Here is a 17,291-nt window from a genome sequence, read left to right as displayed (position 1 = left end):
CTCGCAGGTGGTCGGAGGGGAGGAACGGCCAGTGCTTTTTATTAGTCGCAAGCTCTCCTTCAGGGAGACAAAATATAGCACCATCGAGAAGGAGTGAGAGAGAGCTGTAAGGCTTGTAAGGCTTGCCACCTGGTTTGTAATTATCTCTAACACCTGTGTCTTGTTGTAGTGATACGGATAGAGACATTTAAAGGGACGCCAAGTGTCAAGAGGGAGAGAGAGAGTGGATCCAGAAAGCTCCACAGACTGAGTGTGCTATTGTTTTGTTTATGTTCACATTTCTACGGCGGTGACCGTCGTACGTACGAGAGAGAAATTAAAGTACTTATCTCAAACCTGCTTCGCTGTCACCTGACTCCTCCATTGCTCAACAAACCTGTTCACAGATGCATATCACTAACTCATTAAACCTTCTCCATCAGCCTGACTAATTCCTTAAATCACATGTAAATCCCTCACTGCTGACGGAAAAAGCTATCATAAACATGTGGTATGCAATGCAGGAAGAAATAACATGAGCGGATGCCATGACTTTCCACACTTGTTTTCTGTTGTTATGGTTGTACTTGAGCAGTGTTTTGAGTTTTGGGTTTGAGATCGATGTGGTTCCTGATCAGCAGATGTTTGAGATTGATGCAATAATCTGTGTAAAACAGCAATATAAACAAAGACAGCGAATTCATAAGAAGTTTGTATTGTAAATGGACTGTATGGAATGAATTGAAAGAATAGAAATATGGACTTATGTTCTTTTGTGTATTAACTGTGTCCCTGTTGAATGTCTGGCATATATCAGTGACACACTTTTATATACATGGAAAATTTGGTTCTAGTCATGATTTGAATTTACACTCCATTGAATTATAGAGAATGTAAGTATTATAAATCATTTTCTGATTAATCATCTACTGAATCACAAATCATGTCTAGTATTAAGAGTGATTGCATCGGAATGCACTTCACTTCTACCAGTCGATTTTGATTTTGAAAAAATATATTCATTTATTGAAACGCCAATACATTTTTAAATTCAAATTACACTTCAAACGAAACAAAAAATATAATTAAAATAATTAAATGGTAAAAAATAAATCATACCAAATCCAAATATTTACATCTATCCAACTTCTTTAATCTGCCACTTTTGCAGCGATGTAAAAATCGCTCAATAGGTGGAATAAATAATAATAATAATTGAAACATAATCCAGGATAGTTTAACACAAATCTCAAAAATATTTGTTTCGTTAAACGGCTACAACAGTGATAGTCAGAGACATAATTTGAAGTTCCACTATATTTTCAGAATTTGGACATGAACTTTATTACCACCTGCTGGTGAAATCTCCAAACTGCAAATGCAGGAACTGAGTTTGGACTTTGCCTGAGATCAGATTTGGTTTTGAAATGTCTTAGCACAATTACCTATTTTTCAGGAAAATAGGAAATTGCGCTTTGCGCCACTTCATAAACATACAATACACCCACAGTTTGTGCACATACACCCACAAATAGCACAAACACTCCCACCCACGCTTACTTGCCCTAGCACAAAAATTGCACTTAGAATTAGCGCTTTCAAGAAAATGTATAACATGTTGCGAACGGTTGTAGGGCTTAGCGCTAATAGAGCACTATTAACTCTCCACGAAAATAGAGCCCTTAATCTTTTAAACCCTCATCCTTCAAAATATTAATTGGTCGGCAGGCTGTGGCTATCCACTTTGCCAGCACCAGAATCAAGCACTGCTTTGAGGTTTGAACTCCATGTGAAAAGCGCTGCAGAGAACAACCCATACTACTCTTACTGATTCTGCCATATCTATGTACACAGCCAATGTTTTACTACATTTGTAGCGCAGGCATTACCCAAGTAATGATACTTGATCTGAATTGTCCAGTAATCATTAGCTGACACTTCGAAATGTCAGCAGCAACAGGCTAAAAGTTGAAACTGTTTGAGCGGAGCATCGACAGACTTTCCACAGGAGAACTCCAACAAGCTATCCTCCCACAGCGGTCGCTCATCAGAGCCATGTATCGTGTGTTTATGCATAATTATTAATAAAACAAACAAGAATAAGTCACGTTATTATGATAATAACGTGACTTTTTCATGTTTCTTCTTATTACAAATTTGATTACATAAACAGAACTTGCACAGCAATTAAACACTGTGGTGCGTGTAATGTAGCACTGTGGAACATGTAAAAAAAAACATGTGTATTCCATGTATTTAACATTGTACATTAACATTACATTGTAACATTGTACAATACATTAACATTGTGTGTTTACAATGTTGTATATTGTGATGTAATGTTGTGTGTAATTGTAAGTAGCGGACTTTGCTGCTCTAAGTACCCCCCAGGGGGGAGTGTGCTTGTATGCAGGGTTTGTATAGTTGATTTTGCAGCACAAGAGAGTGCAAAGTGTGCTATTATACATGCTCATTCGATCTTCTGTTACAATCTTTCTGACCATGATGGAAGTCCTATCTGAGGAGGCATGGCTATGAGGAATGCAAAGCAGTGCCTTCATCAGACTAGCCAGCGGAATGAACCTGGTCTCAGTCTCAGTTTTCCCTACAAGGCCTCATATTTTGTCCACTCTCTCTTCCTGGGTTAACTCCTTGCTGTCTTTGACCTGGTAGTCTGTGAACTCCTCTTTCAGTTTATCTGGATCAAGCCTCATTTGTGGAAACATGCAACCTAGCCTTATCACTATGTGGTATGAAAAGATTTCCAACACATTATCAGTCATACTTTTCAATTAGGTTCAATACTTAATACTTAAATGTACAGAGCTGGTGTTCTTACAAAAATAAGATAATTTGAGGGGGTATGTAAATCACAAAATAACTAGGTCAACCTGTTTCAGGAGATATGTCCAGGCGAGAGGCTGGGTCCAACACCTTCAGGTTACTGAGCAGCTGTGTGTCTAAGGGAAAGACCTTCAGCATCTTCCAAATTACTTCCACATAGAAAGCTCTCACTGTCTTAAGAGCACAATTATGATAGAATTACATATTAACCAGGAATCATGAAGAAAGACAAATGAAGCATGCAGGTATCATTATTACTTAAGTTATAACTTACTGATATATTTTGTAATTAACATGGAGGAGAGTTCTTCATTTTAAAGGAATGCTCTGGCCTCAGCCCCAATGAAGAGATCCTCATTCTCTAGCTGGTGTTCGTGACCATATAATACTTCACTGTTTGGAATATCCACAATTAATCTAGCTGGAACAATGTAGCCCAAATATCTCTTGACCAGTCTTGTCATCTCACTGTGTAGCTTATGGATCCTCATTCCCTCTGCCTTTTGGGCAAACATGGGTAAACTTAAATAAAACAGACATTTATTTATATGTAATGTTAGGTCTCCACCATTCTGGAAGGCAGTAGTGAATGCAACCAATGGCTTAAGAGCGGCACACAGAAAAAGAAAATAGAACTTGATCTCAGGATCATTGAAGTAGCCTGCCAGGTTCCTGATTTTAGCACTCCTCTCATCCTCATGACCATCCACATTGCAGACTAGCATGTCAATAAATTTGGTCACAACCTCAAAACAGTTCTCATCATACACTCTTGCCAATATTACACGTTATGTTTCTTTCTGCATGTTGTTTGACTCATCACAAAGTAATCCAAATGACTGGGTCTGGCAGATGTTTTTGACCTCATCATCAAGCTCTGGGGCAAAGGCACCTAACAAATAATAATAAGAAAATAAAGAAGAAGAAAAAGAAGTAGTCAAAGTACATGGTGATGATATATATATAAAAAAGAATAAGATGATGATGTATTAAAGTTTATGTTTTGTTTTACTTTCTTTCCAGAGGAGTATTTTCTAGCTATGGTAGAGTTGAAGTCATCACAAAATGAAAAAGGAATATTTTTCTTTGCAATCAACATTGCCATTTTCAGTTACACCTGTAACATGGTTTCTGCCTCCATCCATCCCAAATGGGGCTTTTCTACTGTGTGGTACAACCTGACTTGCTTTTTGGGGGTTTTACACTGTGGATAGTACCTAGTACCTTGTACTTTTTTAGTACCACCTCGGTCTAGGTTCCAAGTGAGCCGAACCGATACTAAATGTGACGTGAAAACCTTGCAGCTCACTGATTGGTCAGAGAGAATCGTCACTACCAGCATCACTGGATTTGCGACATGGGACAACAAACCAATAGTTTTAAAGTTAACTACAGCGATAGCAGTATAATTATTTCACACGACTTTCAAATTGTAAAAAGAAATGGTTGTGTGCAAAATCACGGTGTGGTCAATAAACAAGGTGCAGACGTTCCTCTCGTTAGCGCGAAGCGAACAAGTCTTTCAGGAAGTATCTCAGCTGTTGGCCGCACATGGCTACCACCGGACCTACCAACAGTGTTGGGAAAAGTAAAAAAAAAAAAACTTAAAAGTGACTTCAGAACCATCAAGTAAAGGTGGAAGTGGTTCCACCAAATGGACGCTATCTAGACCAGAGAGCAATGGGAGGGAAAGTGCCCTAGACCACAGCTGGATTCCAAGATGGAGGATGGTACGTTAACTCTATACTCTGCTTGAAAGCTTCACTTTATTTAGTGACCAGCTACTGGAAAGCTTGCTTCTAAAACAACCAAGCCAATTTAACTTTTACACTTGTGTAAAATCAACATGAAACAACTGCTTTATGCAGCACATGAGCTAGTAGCTAACTGCTAGCGGTCGTGTTATTGTTTATTGTTTTGTGTCACGTTTAAGATGATGCCACGGCAGTAGAGGCGTCGCGACTCTGACGATCAGGCTATTATCCTACCCACGTTGAGGCAGCACTAAACAGCAGTAGAAAAGCAAGCTCAGAAAAGTTAAGAGTGTAGAGTCGAGTCGAACCGTATCGTTCAGTGGAAAATTGCCATTAGTGATGATGGTCGAAATGGCCAGTGTGCCCTTCTGTGCCTCCGCTGCGTGATTGTGCCATTGTGATTTAATGTGCTGAGTAATGTCACTTTTCCCACCATGTCCGATATTAAAATCAGTGCGACACACTTTGCAAAAGGCGTGGGCATTGTCGATATGGCTTCGACATATGAAATTAATTCTTCCGTTCAGCTGTTGTTAAATTTACATGTATATTTTGTTTTTTTAGCCAGAGCACCACCTGAGTCTTCTCCTCCCATCTACCAGTGTTGCTTGATTCAAATTCCCACGTCTACTACCTGCGCAGATATCAACTGCACAACTGTGATGTAGGTTGCCAGGTTGAGGTCACAAATTAGTTGAATTTTATATGATATGTCGATTGTGTGAGTAGGATGCACTTCATTCAAGATCTGGCAACTGGACAACCTTGGAATAATATATTGATGTGATTATTCATATAATGAGGTTTTGTCCATACAAATTACGGGAGTTTCCCGGGAGAAATAACAAAACAGGAGGGGGGCGGGAGATGGGTGTGAAAAACAGGAGTGTTGAAAGGTATGCCCACGAGCCTTGCTGTTTCAGAGATGTTCTGACCCAGTAATCTGGCCATTACAATTTGGCCTTTGTCAAAGTCGCTAGGTCTTTACTCCTGCCCATTTCTCCTGCATTCAACACTTTTACTACGAGAACTGATTGTTCGCTTACCATTTAATCTATCCAGACCTTGACATGTGGCCTTGTTAGGAGATGATCAATGTTATTTGCTGCACCTATGAGTGGTCATAATGTTTTGGCTCAGTGGTGTAATATAATAGAATATAATATACACAGTCAAATATAATTAGTTGACCGTACTTTATTATTTTTCAAGGCACTTGGTTTGCATACTTTTTCTAAGTAAACATACTTATTTAAGTAAACTGAAATTATTTTAAGTAATGTTAACTAGTTTCATGTACGCTTAACTTATCTATGATTAAAGTGTTGTTGTTTTAAAAAAAAAAAAATTATTGGGTTATAACATGTCTGACATCTAACATTTATCTAACAGTATAAGATAAATTATGACTGGAATCTTGGTTAGCCATACGGCACACTGGACTCAGTACTTCTTAGGGCACATAAATCTGCACTTATGTAAAGTACAATTGAGTAAATAAGAATGGCTTAAACTTAACAGGCTCCAAGTTAACCAAAGGCAACACTAATCACACTCAAGGTGACTTCACAAAAATCTCAATTATCAACAACAGCAATTAACAAAAATAAGAATTTAAACTAAATACATTTTTAAATAAATAAAAGAAAACTATTATTTCACTACATAAGTTCCATTGTTTTGATAAACACAGTTTATTCAAGCTCAAGGGTATTCCACACAGCCGCAATTTTGTACTTGGTAATTTTGAGTTAGTAGTACTTGAAGCCAAAGTTTAAACAACTTATGTATTTGAGTTATGATTCCAAAATGTGACATTTCAAGTAATGTTTAATTAGGATTACTTAAATGTGTTTAAATGCTTAATTAAGTGTAACTTAATTATAACAAGTAAGAATCATAAAAACTTGTGATTAAGTTGAGTTAACTTTTTTATATATAATTTGAGATAACTATTAGTATTTACAGTGTAATAAAGGAGCATAATTATTTTAACCACTGCTTTTGGTTGGACAAAAAGTGGTAAACCCCAAACTCAAATCATTGGTTGAGTCAGTGTAGCTATGTCTGGTTTATGGACTATTTTTGGTCACTAGAGGCCCTCATTGCATTTAATTTCCCGCCTTTGTATGCGTTATTGTTTTCACCTGTGCCCCATTTTTCTGTGAGTGTATTTAAGTTGCTCTGTTCCTCTGTTCTATGCTCAGTGTTTGATATGTAGAGACCAACCTCTCTAGTCTTTTGTTTTTTTAGTGTTTTTTCCCTTTTTGGGCATCACTCTTTTACCCTTTGAGGTTTCTAAACCTTTTTTTGGCTTTTTTATTTATTGATTTTTTTTTATATTTGGAGCTCTATTTTGGAATTATTTTAGAATTTTTTGGGGTTTCAGTTTGGAATAACTTTATGGATTGTTTTGGAATTACTTTCTGGACTAATTAAAAAGACATTTAGTATATTCCTCTCATTGCTCTCATTTCTGCAACTGGGTCCACGTTCCCCGTTTTCCCCGAGCTCAGTTCCCTTGACCTTGCGTCACCACCCTCGAGACCTGACAATTTCATGCTGGTCAGGATGCTCCTACAGACAGAGAAATGTTACTTACTTGGCTTACTTCTATGCCTATTAGAGTGTGATACATAATAATTTAGAAAAACATTTTTTTTATTCCGAATATATTCAAATATTTCTTTTGTGTTTTTTTGTTTTTACACCCTGCAGTGAAGAACTAACCTTGTTTTGTTTAGTTTACTTATTAATAATTATTTGAGGATTTTAGTTATTATTGCAAACATATAGCCTAACAATGTTTAGAAAAACACAGTATAAACAACATTTCTTCTTCCTAAGTATTTCGTAATAGTGGAATATTTTGGGATTTCAACATATTTCTGCAAGCAGTTGAAACTTGGCATAGTCTTCTCCTCTATTGCAGCATGCTGCGATGACATGTTTCTTGAGTCAATGTCAGTAAGCAGGGCAGTTCTAACACAGAATCTGGGAAGACATGAGCTAATTTACAGTCTGAATGAACTGCTTCCACTGCTTCTGTCAGGTCTCCACTGAAACATCATCTAGTGACGCAGGCTTTTACACACACACACACACACACACACACATCCTACCAGGCTGCAGCTGGTCTCAGTGTGGCATGTCCAACAATTCATTTCCAGATCTCTGTCTTCCTTTTGGCAGTATCTTTCCCCTCTTCCATTGCCCCCCAGTTAATGTCACAAATGTGCTTATTTTATTACTGTCATGAAATTGTGTGGAATCTTAAATATTTCTGATATTATGTCATTGTAATCAAGTAGCCAAATCACTTTTATGCAAGCAACAGCAAGAGAGGAAGTTTTTTGCACCTGACATGCATTCCAATCAGGTTGACATTTTTTCAACTCAAGGAAAAAATGCACATGACGTGTTGTTGGCCTATCAGCATTGAGATTGTCCGGATGTCACTGACGTTCTGATATAGTAGCAGAAGAAATCTGGAAAAATGGATGAAAAAAATGGTTGTAGTGGTGTGTGGGTATCCGGAATTTTATGACACAACATCATACATGTACAGAGACCGAACAAAAAAAGACATCGCTTGTAGGAAAGTGAGCGAGGAAGTTGGACTAACTGGTAAATTCTGAAAATATGCGTGTCTACTTGATTCCAGCAATTGGTAATACTTTACTATGAACCAAGTTGTAGAAGACCCTCCTCTTGTCCTTTTCTGAAAGAGAAAGGGAATACGAGTTTAAACACAAATGTATAATCCAGCGGTCAAACTCGCAAAAGCAAGGCAAAGCTAACAATCTATGGAATTGCAGAGAAAATAAACACATTTTTGTATTCTGTAGTACTGTCTTTGATTGTGTATGATAACAATTATCAATCTTTTGGATATTAAATAATTAAATTCACTAGCGCTAGTCAAGGACACTACATAAACAATTGGCTGGAATTATGGCTGCTGTGTACTAATTAAAAGGACTATAGTTTGGCTTGTTTTGAGTTGTTGTTGCAAGTAAACACAAGTTTTGTTTTTGACATTCGTGAGTATACGCATGAAACTCTCCGTGCAAATCACATTTTCAAGCCAAACCAAATTGGAAATGCATGAATAGTTTTTCTAAAAAAAGAGATTTATATTTCATATCAAATGTATTACCCCTATAAATCAACTAAACAATTTAACCATTTGATAGTATGACATCTCAGCAAATATGAAATGTTAAAAGCATCCCTTTCATGACACAAGGCTCTGTTTGTGGAATTTACATTCTTTATTTTTCAAATAAATATAGTAGTGTAAATGTTTGTAATATTCTAATTCCATTAAACTCAATGACCGTCTGACCAAGAGACATAAAACCAACTGTAAAACACTCAGAATATTATTCTTTATACAGCACAAGACTTGTTTTTGGGAGTACACATTCAGTGCCTTTTAGACAAATATCTGTACAAAAAGTACTCAGGGTTCATACAGTCACGAAAATCCTGGAAATGTCATGGAATTTAGAAATTGTGTTTTCCAAGCCTGGAAAAGTCATGGAAAAACAAGTTAACACTGAATGTTTTGGAAAAGTCATGGAATTTTCTAACAAATATTTTCAGCAGTACAAGTGTGCTAATAATTCTTCAAGTTTGGCGCGATCCCAGAGCAACATGAATAAGCGCAACTCGGAGTCCGTGCAAAATGCATTTCTGCATAAACTGAGTAGTTTGTGAATATGCTTTGCGCCATGCGGTGTCACATTTGGCACCTCATTCACGCTAGAAAAGTCGCTCACGATTGCTCAAGTTCATATGAATAGTGTACAAGAATTAGTCAATTTCTTATTTACATTATTGTTTGAATATATTAAGGCTTTAAATGTTTGTATGCAATAACTTGCCATGTTAATTAAGCTTATGCACTTCTGCATTTATAAAGTTAGAGATAGCTCAGCTAGTTTTGCAAGCTAGCAACAAAACTCTGCCAAGTTTAGCTACCAACACTTACCTAGCAACCAACTCTCTGCTTATTCTGAGACCTTTTGATGTAAAGCTGTTTCGTCTGAGGCCATTTTGCCGGACATTGGATAATGCAATTGCATAGACTTATTTGACAGAGGTTTTCCTGAGACCTGATGGCTTTTCATCTGATGTCTGAGACCCTACAGGTGGAGGAGGAGGAGAGGTGGATCTGGATGAACAGTCGGAGGCGCAAGGAAGCAAGAGAGTAGAGAAGGACAGGCGAGAGACAGGCAAAAGACAGGAGAGCCATGGAGAGGAAACTGAGTGAGATATGAACACAGTAGCAGAATAGTGGCAAAAACCACTGGTCACAATGTAGAGGGAAACATTAATGACCTAGGGGAAAGCATTGTGGCCCAAAACAGGTTAAGTTGTTGGTGTCCCAATATCCCCAGCACAACTTTGGGTTAAAAAAAAGCGATCTTTTAATTCAAACTGGTTTGGGAGCTTTCCCTGGTTGGAATATTCTATATCTAGAGATGCAGCTTTTTGTTTTTCATGCAGGATGTTTGGTAAAAACATGAAACATGACACCTTTGTTAGCACTGGCCTAACAAATTGGAAAAAAGCTTTGGATCTCTTTAGAGAGTACGAGAAAACACCTGCCAATAAAGCAAACAGCTTTAAAGCCAGTGCTGCTCATGGCAGTGTAATTGAACAATTGCAAATGAGGTTAAAATAAAAGACAGACGGGATTACTTCACCCATGTTGTGGCTGTGACACAATTCATGGCCAAGCTAAATATTCCCTTTCGTGGCCATTATGAGGGAAGCTCCAGCCACAACCATGCAAATTTTCTGGAGTGTTTACAACTCCTAAAACAGTTTGACCCGTATTTGCAATCCTATTCAGCCCCTTCAAAGAGCACTTACTTATCCCCTGCATCTCAAAATGAGATAATTGAGTGCTGTGCTGAAGAGGTTACAGCAAATATTGTCAGGGAGGTAAAAGAGGCAGGGATGTTTTCAATTATGGCAGATGAAGCCAGAGATGGCAATACTGAACAGCTGGCCATATGTGTCCGCTATGTTACGGAAGATACACTGAAGGAGTGCTTGCTTGCAGTGACAACACTAAAAAAATTTGATGCACCTCAGCTCAACCTAATTCTAAGTCACAAATGTCAGGCCATACCAGAGGCCAGGGATCTCTTTGACCTGCTACAGAGTGTATACTAATTTTTCACAGTTTCACTTGTAAATCATCACATCATGTTCAACATCAGCTGGAGTTGCAGCCATCCAAACTTGTGCAGCTTTCAAAATCCGCTTGTCAAGCCAATTGCAGTCTGTAAATGACATCTTAGAGAATCTAAGCTGTTATTCAGTGTCTCTCCAGCATAAACAACTCCATGGCAGTAGGACTCCATGCCAAACTTAGGAGATTCTCCACAGTATACCTATTGATGATATTTAAGACTTTTCTGTCTGTAACTGAGAACCTGCACAAATATCTGCAAAGTGAAACAGTAGACTGTTTCAGCCTGGCTAAGGCTTCTGAGTACAAAGGAGCTGTGTGTGGCACTCTACAACAGATGCATACAGATGAGAACCTACTATGCTGTATGATACTGTCAGGACCATTTGTGCAGAAAATCAGATCCCAGAGCCATGTGCTGTTACTAGACAAAGGCAGAAGCAGAAATGCACAGAGTTGTATGTTGTGGACTCTAGTTGTGCAGCAACGAGTGAAATCAGTGATGCAGAGAAGCTTTAAAGAAACCTGCTTCTACCTTGCCTTGACAGAATGGTGGCTGAGATGGATCGACATTTTTCATCTCTTGATGGCCAAATTTTGATAGGTGTTCAGGCAGATACTCCTATATCAGATAGTTTTCTTTGCGAGGAGCACCTCCGAGGTCTGGCAGATCATTACAATGTTGATCTAAAATTGGAGGAGGTTTTAGTGGCCAAAATCTATCTGGCTCACAAAAAGGAAATCCTTCCAATTAAGGATATACAATGTATTTTCAACTTGCTGGATAAAGTCATGTTCCCAACCTTGACACAGGTTATGCAGATCCCAGTCAATAGCTGTAGTTATGAGCAGTCATTCAGTGTGCTGAGATGGCTCCACACTTGGCTGAGGTGCACAATGGGACAACACAGGCTTCAACATCTTGCTGTCTTATCAGTTGAGATGGAAGAACTTTGTAAATTGAGTCAGAGACAAGTGGTTGACCGTTTTGCCAAAATGAAGAATAGGCGGTACAGTTTAATGCTCAAAAAATTAACCAACTCAGTTTGGACTTGGCGATGGACAAGATTTTTAAACTACTGGGGAATACTTTGTTTACTTTTAGAATATGCTCTTTATTTTAGTGGATGAAGTCATAAAATGACTGGTTTCTTGAACTGTTGTAATTGTAAATTCTTGAAAAAGCTGTAATTATTCATTATTATCATTGTGTAATTTAAAAGAATGCAAATGTGCAAGAAAGTTTTCTCTCCGGTTTTGTTATTTGCATATACGGTGTATGCATTTTAGGCCGTAAAACATTTTGAGAATGTTCACGTATAGTATGCTGAAGATACTTAAATAAATATTTTCATTAAGATTAATATCTCTACATGATTACCATTCCCAGTACTTGCTGCAGTGTAGGAATAGTGGGTTAAGCAGGGGAAGTTTGTATAGTGCATTGTGTTGCACACTTCTTGCACGCAGCAAGCTTTACTTTTGTGAAAATGAAATTTTGCCAATTAAAGAAAATGATTTATAATTTATACAGGACTATCTTTCTTTTTGTTTCTCTAGAAGACCAAACAATACTTGTTTCCATAATAAAACGAATTGAGCATCAATATACTTGTCAATAAAATCACATATTTAGCCAAAAATTCTTTACAAATGGGCAGTGCCAAAATAAATTAATCACGGTTTCAGTGCAGCTGTAACACAAAGCACAGCTTGTATTAATATTATCTTAAAATTTTACAAAAAAAAAAATATATATATTTAGCTGGGAAAATCCTATGTATGAGTTTAAATGATACATCCTTAAATTTGTTTGTAATTAGAAACTGATTAGGTATGAGCCAAGCCTATTCCCAAATAATATTATCTGTAAAATTATTCCAATATGAACACACATATGGTCTAGTCACAACATCTCTTTGAAACAGAGCTCATACGGATCTATATTTAGATGGCGAAGAAAACAAAAATCCCCTATGAATTTACTAACTGTGCAAAGACCAATGATGAAGATGAAATATTGACTGTTGTCTAAACAACATACACACTGCCTGAGAAATTGCACTAAAAGCTTTTGCATTATCTCCTGGTATTATAGGGATATTGTAGTGAGCCAAAAACTCATCATAAGTGAAAAGAAGGCAAATTAAATAATTGATCCACCAATATAATGCTATTATCAAACCAATATCTAATAAAAAGAGACGTTTATATAAGATGTCCTTATTATTCCATATATATATGGAAGGTGAGAAATTGTGTTTGTATATCATATGTATATACCATGAAATAAAGACCAGAAGAGAAGAAGAAAAATAGTCTGAATTACAATTGCACACGACACAGGAAACAGTGGAGATATCCCGGAAGTAGTAAGTGACAGGAGCCAGCAGGAGCTCAATGTGACATTTTGCGGTTGTTTCTGATCTGTTATTTAAATATCAGAATGTTTCTCACTGCGGTAAACCGTGAGTATATCAATAATCATGCAATATATGCAATGACACAGCAGAAGTGCAATTAATACTTGTAGACTGTAGAACAAAGCTGTTACATAGAGGCTAATGACTAGCCGCTAGTATCATGCCTATATGAACATTTATATCCAGCCTAGTGCGTGTGTGTATTGGTGTGAACATGTTTCACTTTATTTAATATATATACTTTTTTTTAATTAAACGCTATAGAATTATATATATATATATATATATATATATATATATATTTTTTTTTTAATTTATTTATTTATTTTTTTTTATAATCTATGTCAAAATTTTAAACCACATTTTAGCTTTTGCAATTAAATATCTGAAAAATGTATTATTAAAAGTACAAATGCTCTAAATAGTCTTATTAAAGCTTATAAATATATGTATATGCATAATTATTTATTTTGTATTCTTTTTGTTTTAATTACCTATGTCTTGCTGCTGTTTTTGGTATTGTTTGTATTGTTGTACACTGGAAGCTCCTGTCACCAAGACAAATTCCTTGTATATGTAAGCATGCTTGGCAATAAAGCTGATTCTGAAAATGTTGTTTAAAACAGTATAGCGTGTCACATTGCAGGACACAGCCTATTATTCTAATCTGACCCTTCTCTCTTTCCTTTTCTAGTTGCCAAGAGCAAATCTAAGTAAGTTTTGCTATATGTTACACTGCTTACATGGGTTAAATTGTGAAAGCCCTATGTGAATTCAAATTGTTTGCACAAATTATGGGGGGAAACAAATCTGTGGAATAGATTAAAACATGGTAAATTGTGAAATTGACCTGAAAGTACTATAGTGTTATTGATAGACAGTAGCATAATATAATTAGCAAAATATATATTTTAAATGAACATGCAATAGTGCAGAAGATGAGTACAACTCAGTGAGAAGCATTAAGATACTGCAAAAATCTGAAGAACTTTCTACAGAGATTTGTCCAAAATAGATTTCATACACTGCTGACTTTCTGTACTTTATGTAATTAAGCAGTTTTGAACCTACTTAAATACGAATATTAAAATATACTCTATTTTAATTTTAAACCATAGCATGCATAATATTGCTTTAACAGGTACTTGAATATGTTGTACGTTTAACAAATTTTGAACTTAGGGTAGGCTACTGTCATATTTGGACAATTAAAGGAATATTCGGGAATAAGCTCAATCAACATTAAAATTCTAACTGACTATTTAAAAAGTATTGCCATAAGAAATAAACAATATGCATGGTAATGTGATTTTAGTGTGATGAATTTGCTTACTAACTTTTTCTGTGCAAAGTTGATTTTACAACTTCGTTGTCACGACGATGTAATTTCAACAAACCCTTAAACAATAGTAGAAATTATGATTTAAGCAACTTAAATCAGCTCAGAGTTTAAACAGAAGAATTAATGTAAGTGCTTTTATAAAATTATAAGCAAAATTTCTGCCTTAAAACCCTCCAAAATGTTGCCCCATTTTACATCCATTAAGTGCTTCACTGGAACCACATTTTTTTGCTTTTTTAAGAAAAGGAGGGGCGAGTCAAAATAACTTTTCTTTGTGGTAAACAACATTATGCCACAAATGTCAATTAAGTTTAACTTGTTTTGAACCAGGAATATTACTTTAATCCACAGAAACGTATGGATGTCATTGAATTAGATAATAAAATATCAAACCATATGGCATTTATTTTAAAGAGAGATGGCACACTTTTAAGTTTGTTCGGTTTTAATTATAAAGCAATTGGTATACTGTCCACGTGTGGATACTCTTGTAGGACACATGCAAACTTGAGTGGAACTTATTTCATACAACCACTATAAATGAGGTGGGAGCTAGTCTCAAGTCTTAACCGTCAAGTCTCAAGTGCAGTGCAGACAAATCAAAAAAGTAAAGTAAGTGACTCCACTCAAGCAAGTCATTAGTAAATGTAATTAATGAACATGCATTGTATTTTTATCGTAGGCACTAGATACCTTATTATCTGAATTGTTAAGATTTCTAGAATTAACCGGTTAAAATTTATAACACTGCATGTATGCTGTGTAAAAATGGGGTCAGATTTTCACATTGATCTAACAAAAACGGCAGACAGGCTGAATGAAAATGCTAATTCCCTCTCTGACAGTAAGTGGCACTTATGCAGCAGAAATATAGCTGTTACCCTGTTAATGCCTGTACACAAAGCTGCCCTGTGCTTATAAACAATACTTTATTAGGCATTATACAGAGGTAAGATGAAAAGAAAATGCCATCAAAACTTTTCTAAAGATGGTCAGTTCCCTTCAGAGTTAAATTTATATAAAATATTCATAAAGGTGTTGCGTTCAAGGGCTTTAGTTAAAGTCTTCAGAAGTCATAATCACTATAAGAGCACCTGGATTTCGTCTCGAGTCATTCTGTATATTTTATACTACTTGTCACATTTTAAATAAAGTGTTGTGACTGCAAATCTGCCTGTTAAATTTTTATATTGCCAACAAATGGTTATGGTATATTATTGACTGTTGAGAAGGTTTAGAAAAGGCACACACATTTAAAGGCAATGTCGGGTTATTTCAAACTTGTCTCGGGCCAATTTGAAATCTTTATATCCAAAAGAGATTATTTTGGCTCATTGTGAGCACAGTGTTAACTGTGCAGATGCAGATCAGTGGTGTTGACTAGCTTACATTTTTGCATATGAATTAATTGATGATGCAATATTTTTTAAACACATTTCATTACTGTTTATAATAAGTTATTGAAAATAATAATAAAATATTAAAGGCATTGTCAAGTCATGCAGTTCAAGTCAAGTCTCGAATCACTGGTTCTCAAGTAATTTTCTTCATTTAGTCAAGCAAGTGACAAGTCCTTAAATTTGTCAGTCAAGTAATTTAAATCGAGTCCCCCACCTCTGCTAAAACTCTTTTGCAGAAATGGCAGAGAAAGGTATAGTTATGAGGTCTAAATGTTTTTTTTTTTTTTTTTTTTTTTTTACAGATGCCACTTAGTTTTATGTTTTATCTAATGTAATGGCATATATATATTTAAGTGTGCATATACCACCGTATTCAAAACAAGATTGTTAAATCAATTTGTTCATCCTCTTGATTTATGACAGATACATGGAAATAAACATACCTGTGATTTATAACATGACCTATGTCCTTCAAATGATCTTGTGTTTCAGGACTTTGCTGGTTCAGATGGTGAGTGCAGCTGGCACAGGTTACTGTTTCAACACTAAGAGGGGTCGATTGAGAGAGAAGCTGGTTTTACGAAAGCATGACCCAATAGGTAAGTTGAAAAATGATCTTTATATGGCACTGAGGTTTATGCTCTGTTTTTGCTCAGTATTAATTTGTAGACCCGGTTTAAATGTGAGAGAGACACAATTTTGAAAAGTGTTTGGCGTTTTTGTCATTACAAATGTTTCAAATAGCTCAGAGTTTGGCATAATTGTGCTTTTGATATTTTGGCAAACCATAAACCCCAATCCCTAAAGTAACAATAACAAAGCATCTTTGGTCTGAGAGAATCTCCAGAGAACATAAATACCAGACCAGCACTCTTGTTCTTTTACAATTGAAATACAAGTCTGTCTATTTTTCAAGTCTATTATTATTTCCTTTTCAGTGTTTCACCCTTGTTTGAGTTCATTCATTCTTTTCATTGCATCCCACAGTAAACAAACATGTTTTGTTCATTGAGAAGAGGAAGATCCGTTCTCTTTAAACATGGAAAGAACTCTTTTGATACAGACACTGAGGATGAGAACTGTTATAGTGCAAAATTACAGTCCATGTGCATTGTCAAACTACAGACATGAAACAGTCAGGTGATCAAAATCTAAACATACATGGAAGAGGATTTGAAGATTTGAGTGGAATTCTTGGAACCCACACCTCTGCAACTGTGGATGACTGGTTCATTGTCATGAGACCAGACAACCTGTAAGAATAATGTCCTGTTCACTGACCATAATATTTAGTGTATTGTTCAATTTTTTTTTATTATTTTTTTATTATTAATTTTTTTG

General features: G+C 36.1%; 1 protein-coding gene across 1 annotated transcript; it reads left to right on the top strand.

Annotated features, from left to right (window-relative positions):
• The first annotated feature begins 13,231 nt into the window (after positions 1 to 13,231).
• On the top strand, positions 13,232 to 16,987 carry LOC127656658 (39S ribosomal protein L33, mitochondrial-like). Its single transcript, XM_052145075.1, has 4 exons — positions 13,232 to 13,253; positions 13,903 to 13,921; positions 16,443 to 16,549; positions 16,938 to 16,987. The coding sequence occupies exons 1-4, from the start codon at positions 13,232 to 13,234 to the stop codon at positions 16,985 to 16,987; spliced, it is 198 nt and encodes a 65-aa protein (XP_052001035.1).
• The last annotated feature ends 304 nt before the right edge of the window (positions 16,988 to 17,291 follow it).

Source organism: Xyrauchen texanus, chromosome 16 (assembly GCF_025860055.1).
Source record: "Xyrauchen texanus isolate HMW12.3.18 chromosome 16, RBS_HiC_50CHRs, whole genome shotgun sequence".
In the NCBI taxonomy this organism is placed as follows: Eukaryota; Metazoa; Chordata; class Actinopteri; order Cypriniformes; family Catostomidae; genus Xyrauchen; species Xyrauchen texanus.
Note: the sequence above shows the minus strand (reverse complement) of the source record. Positions and strands in the feature narration are given on the sequence as shown.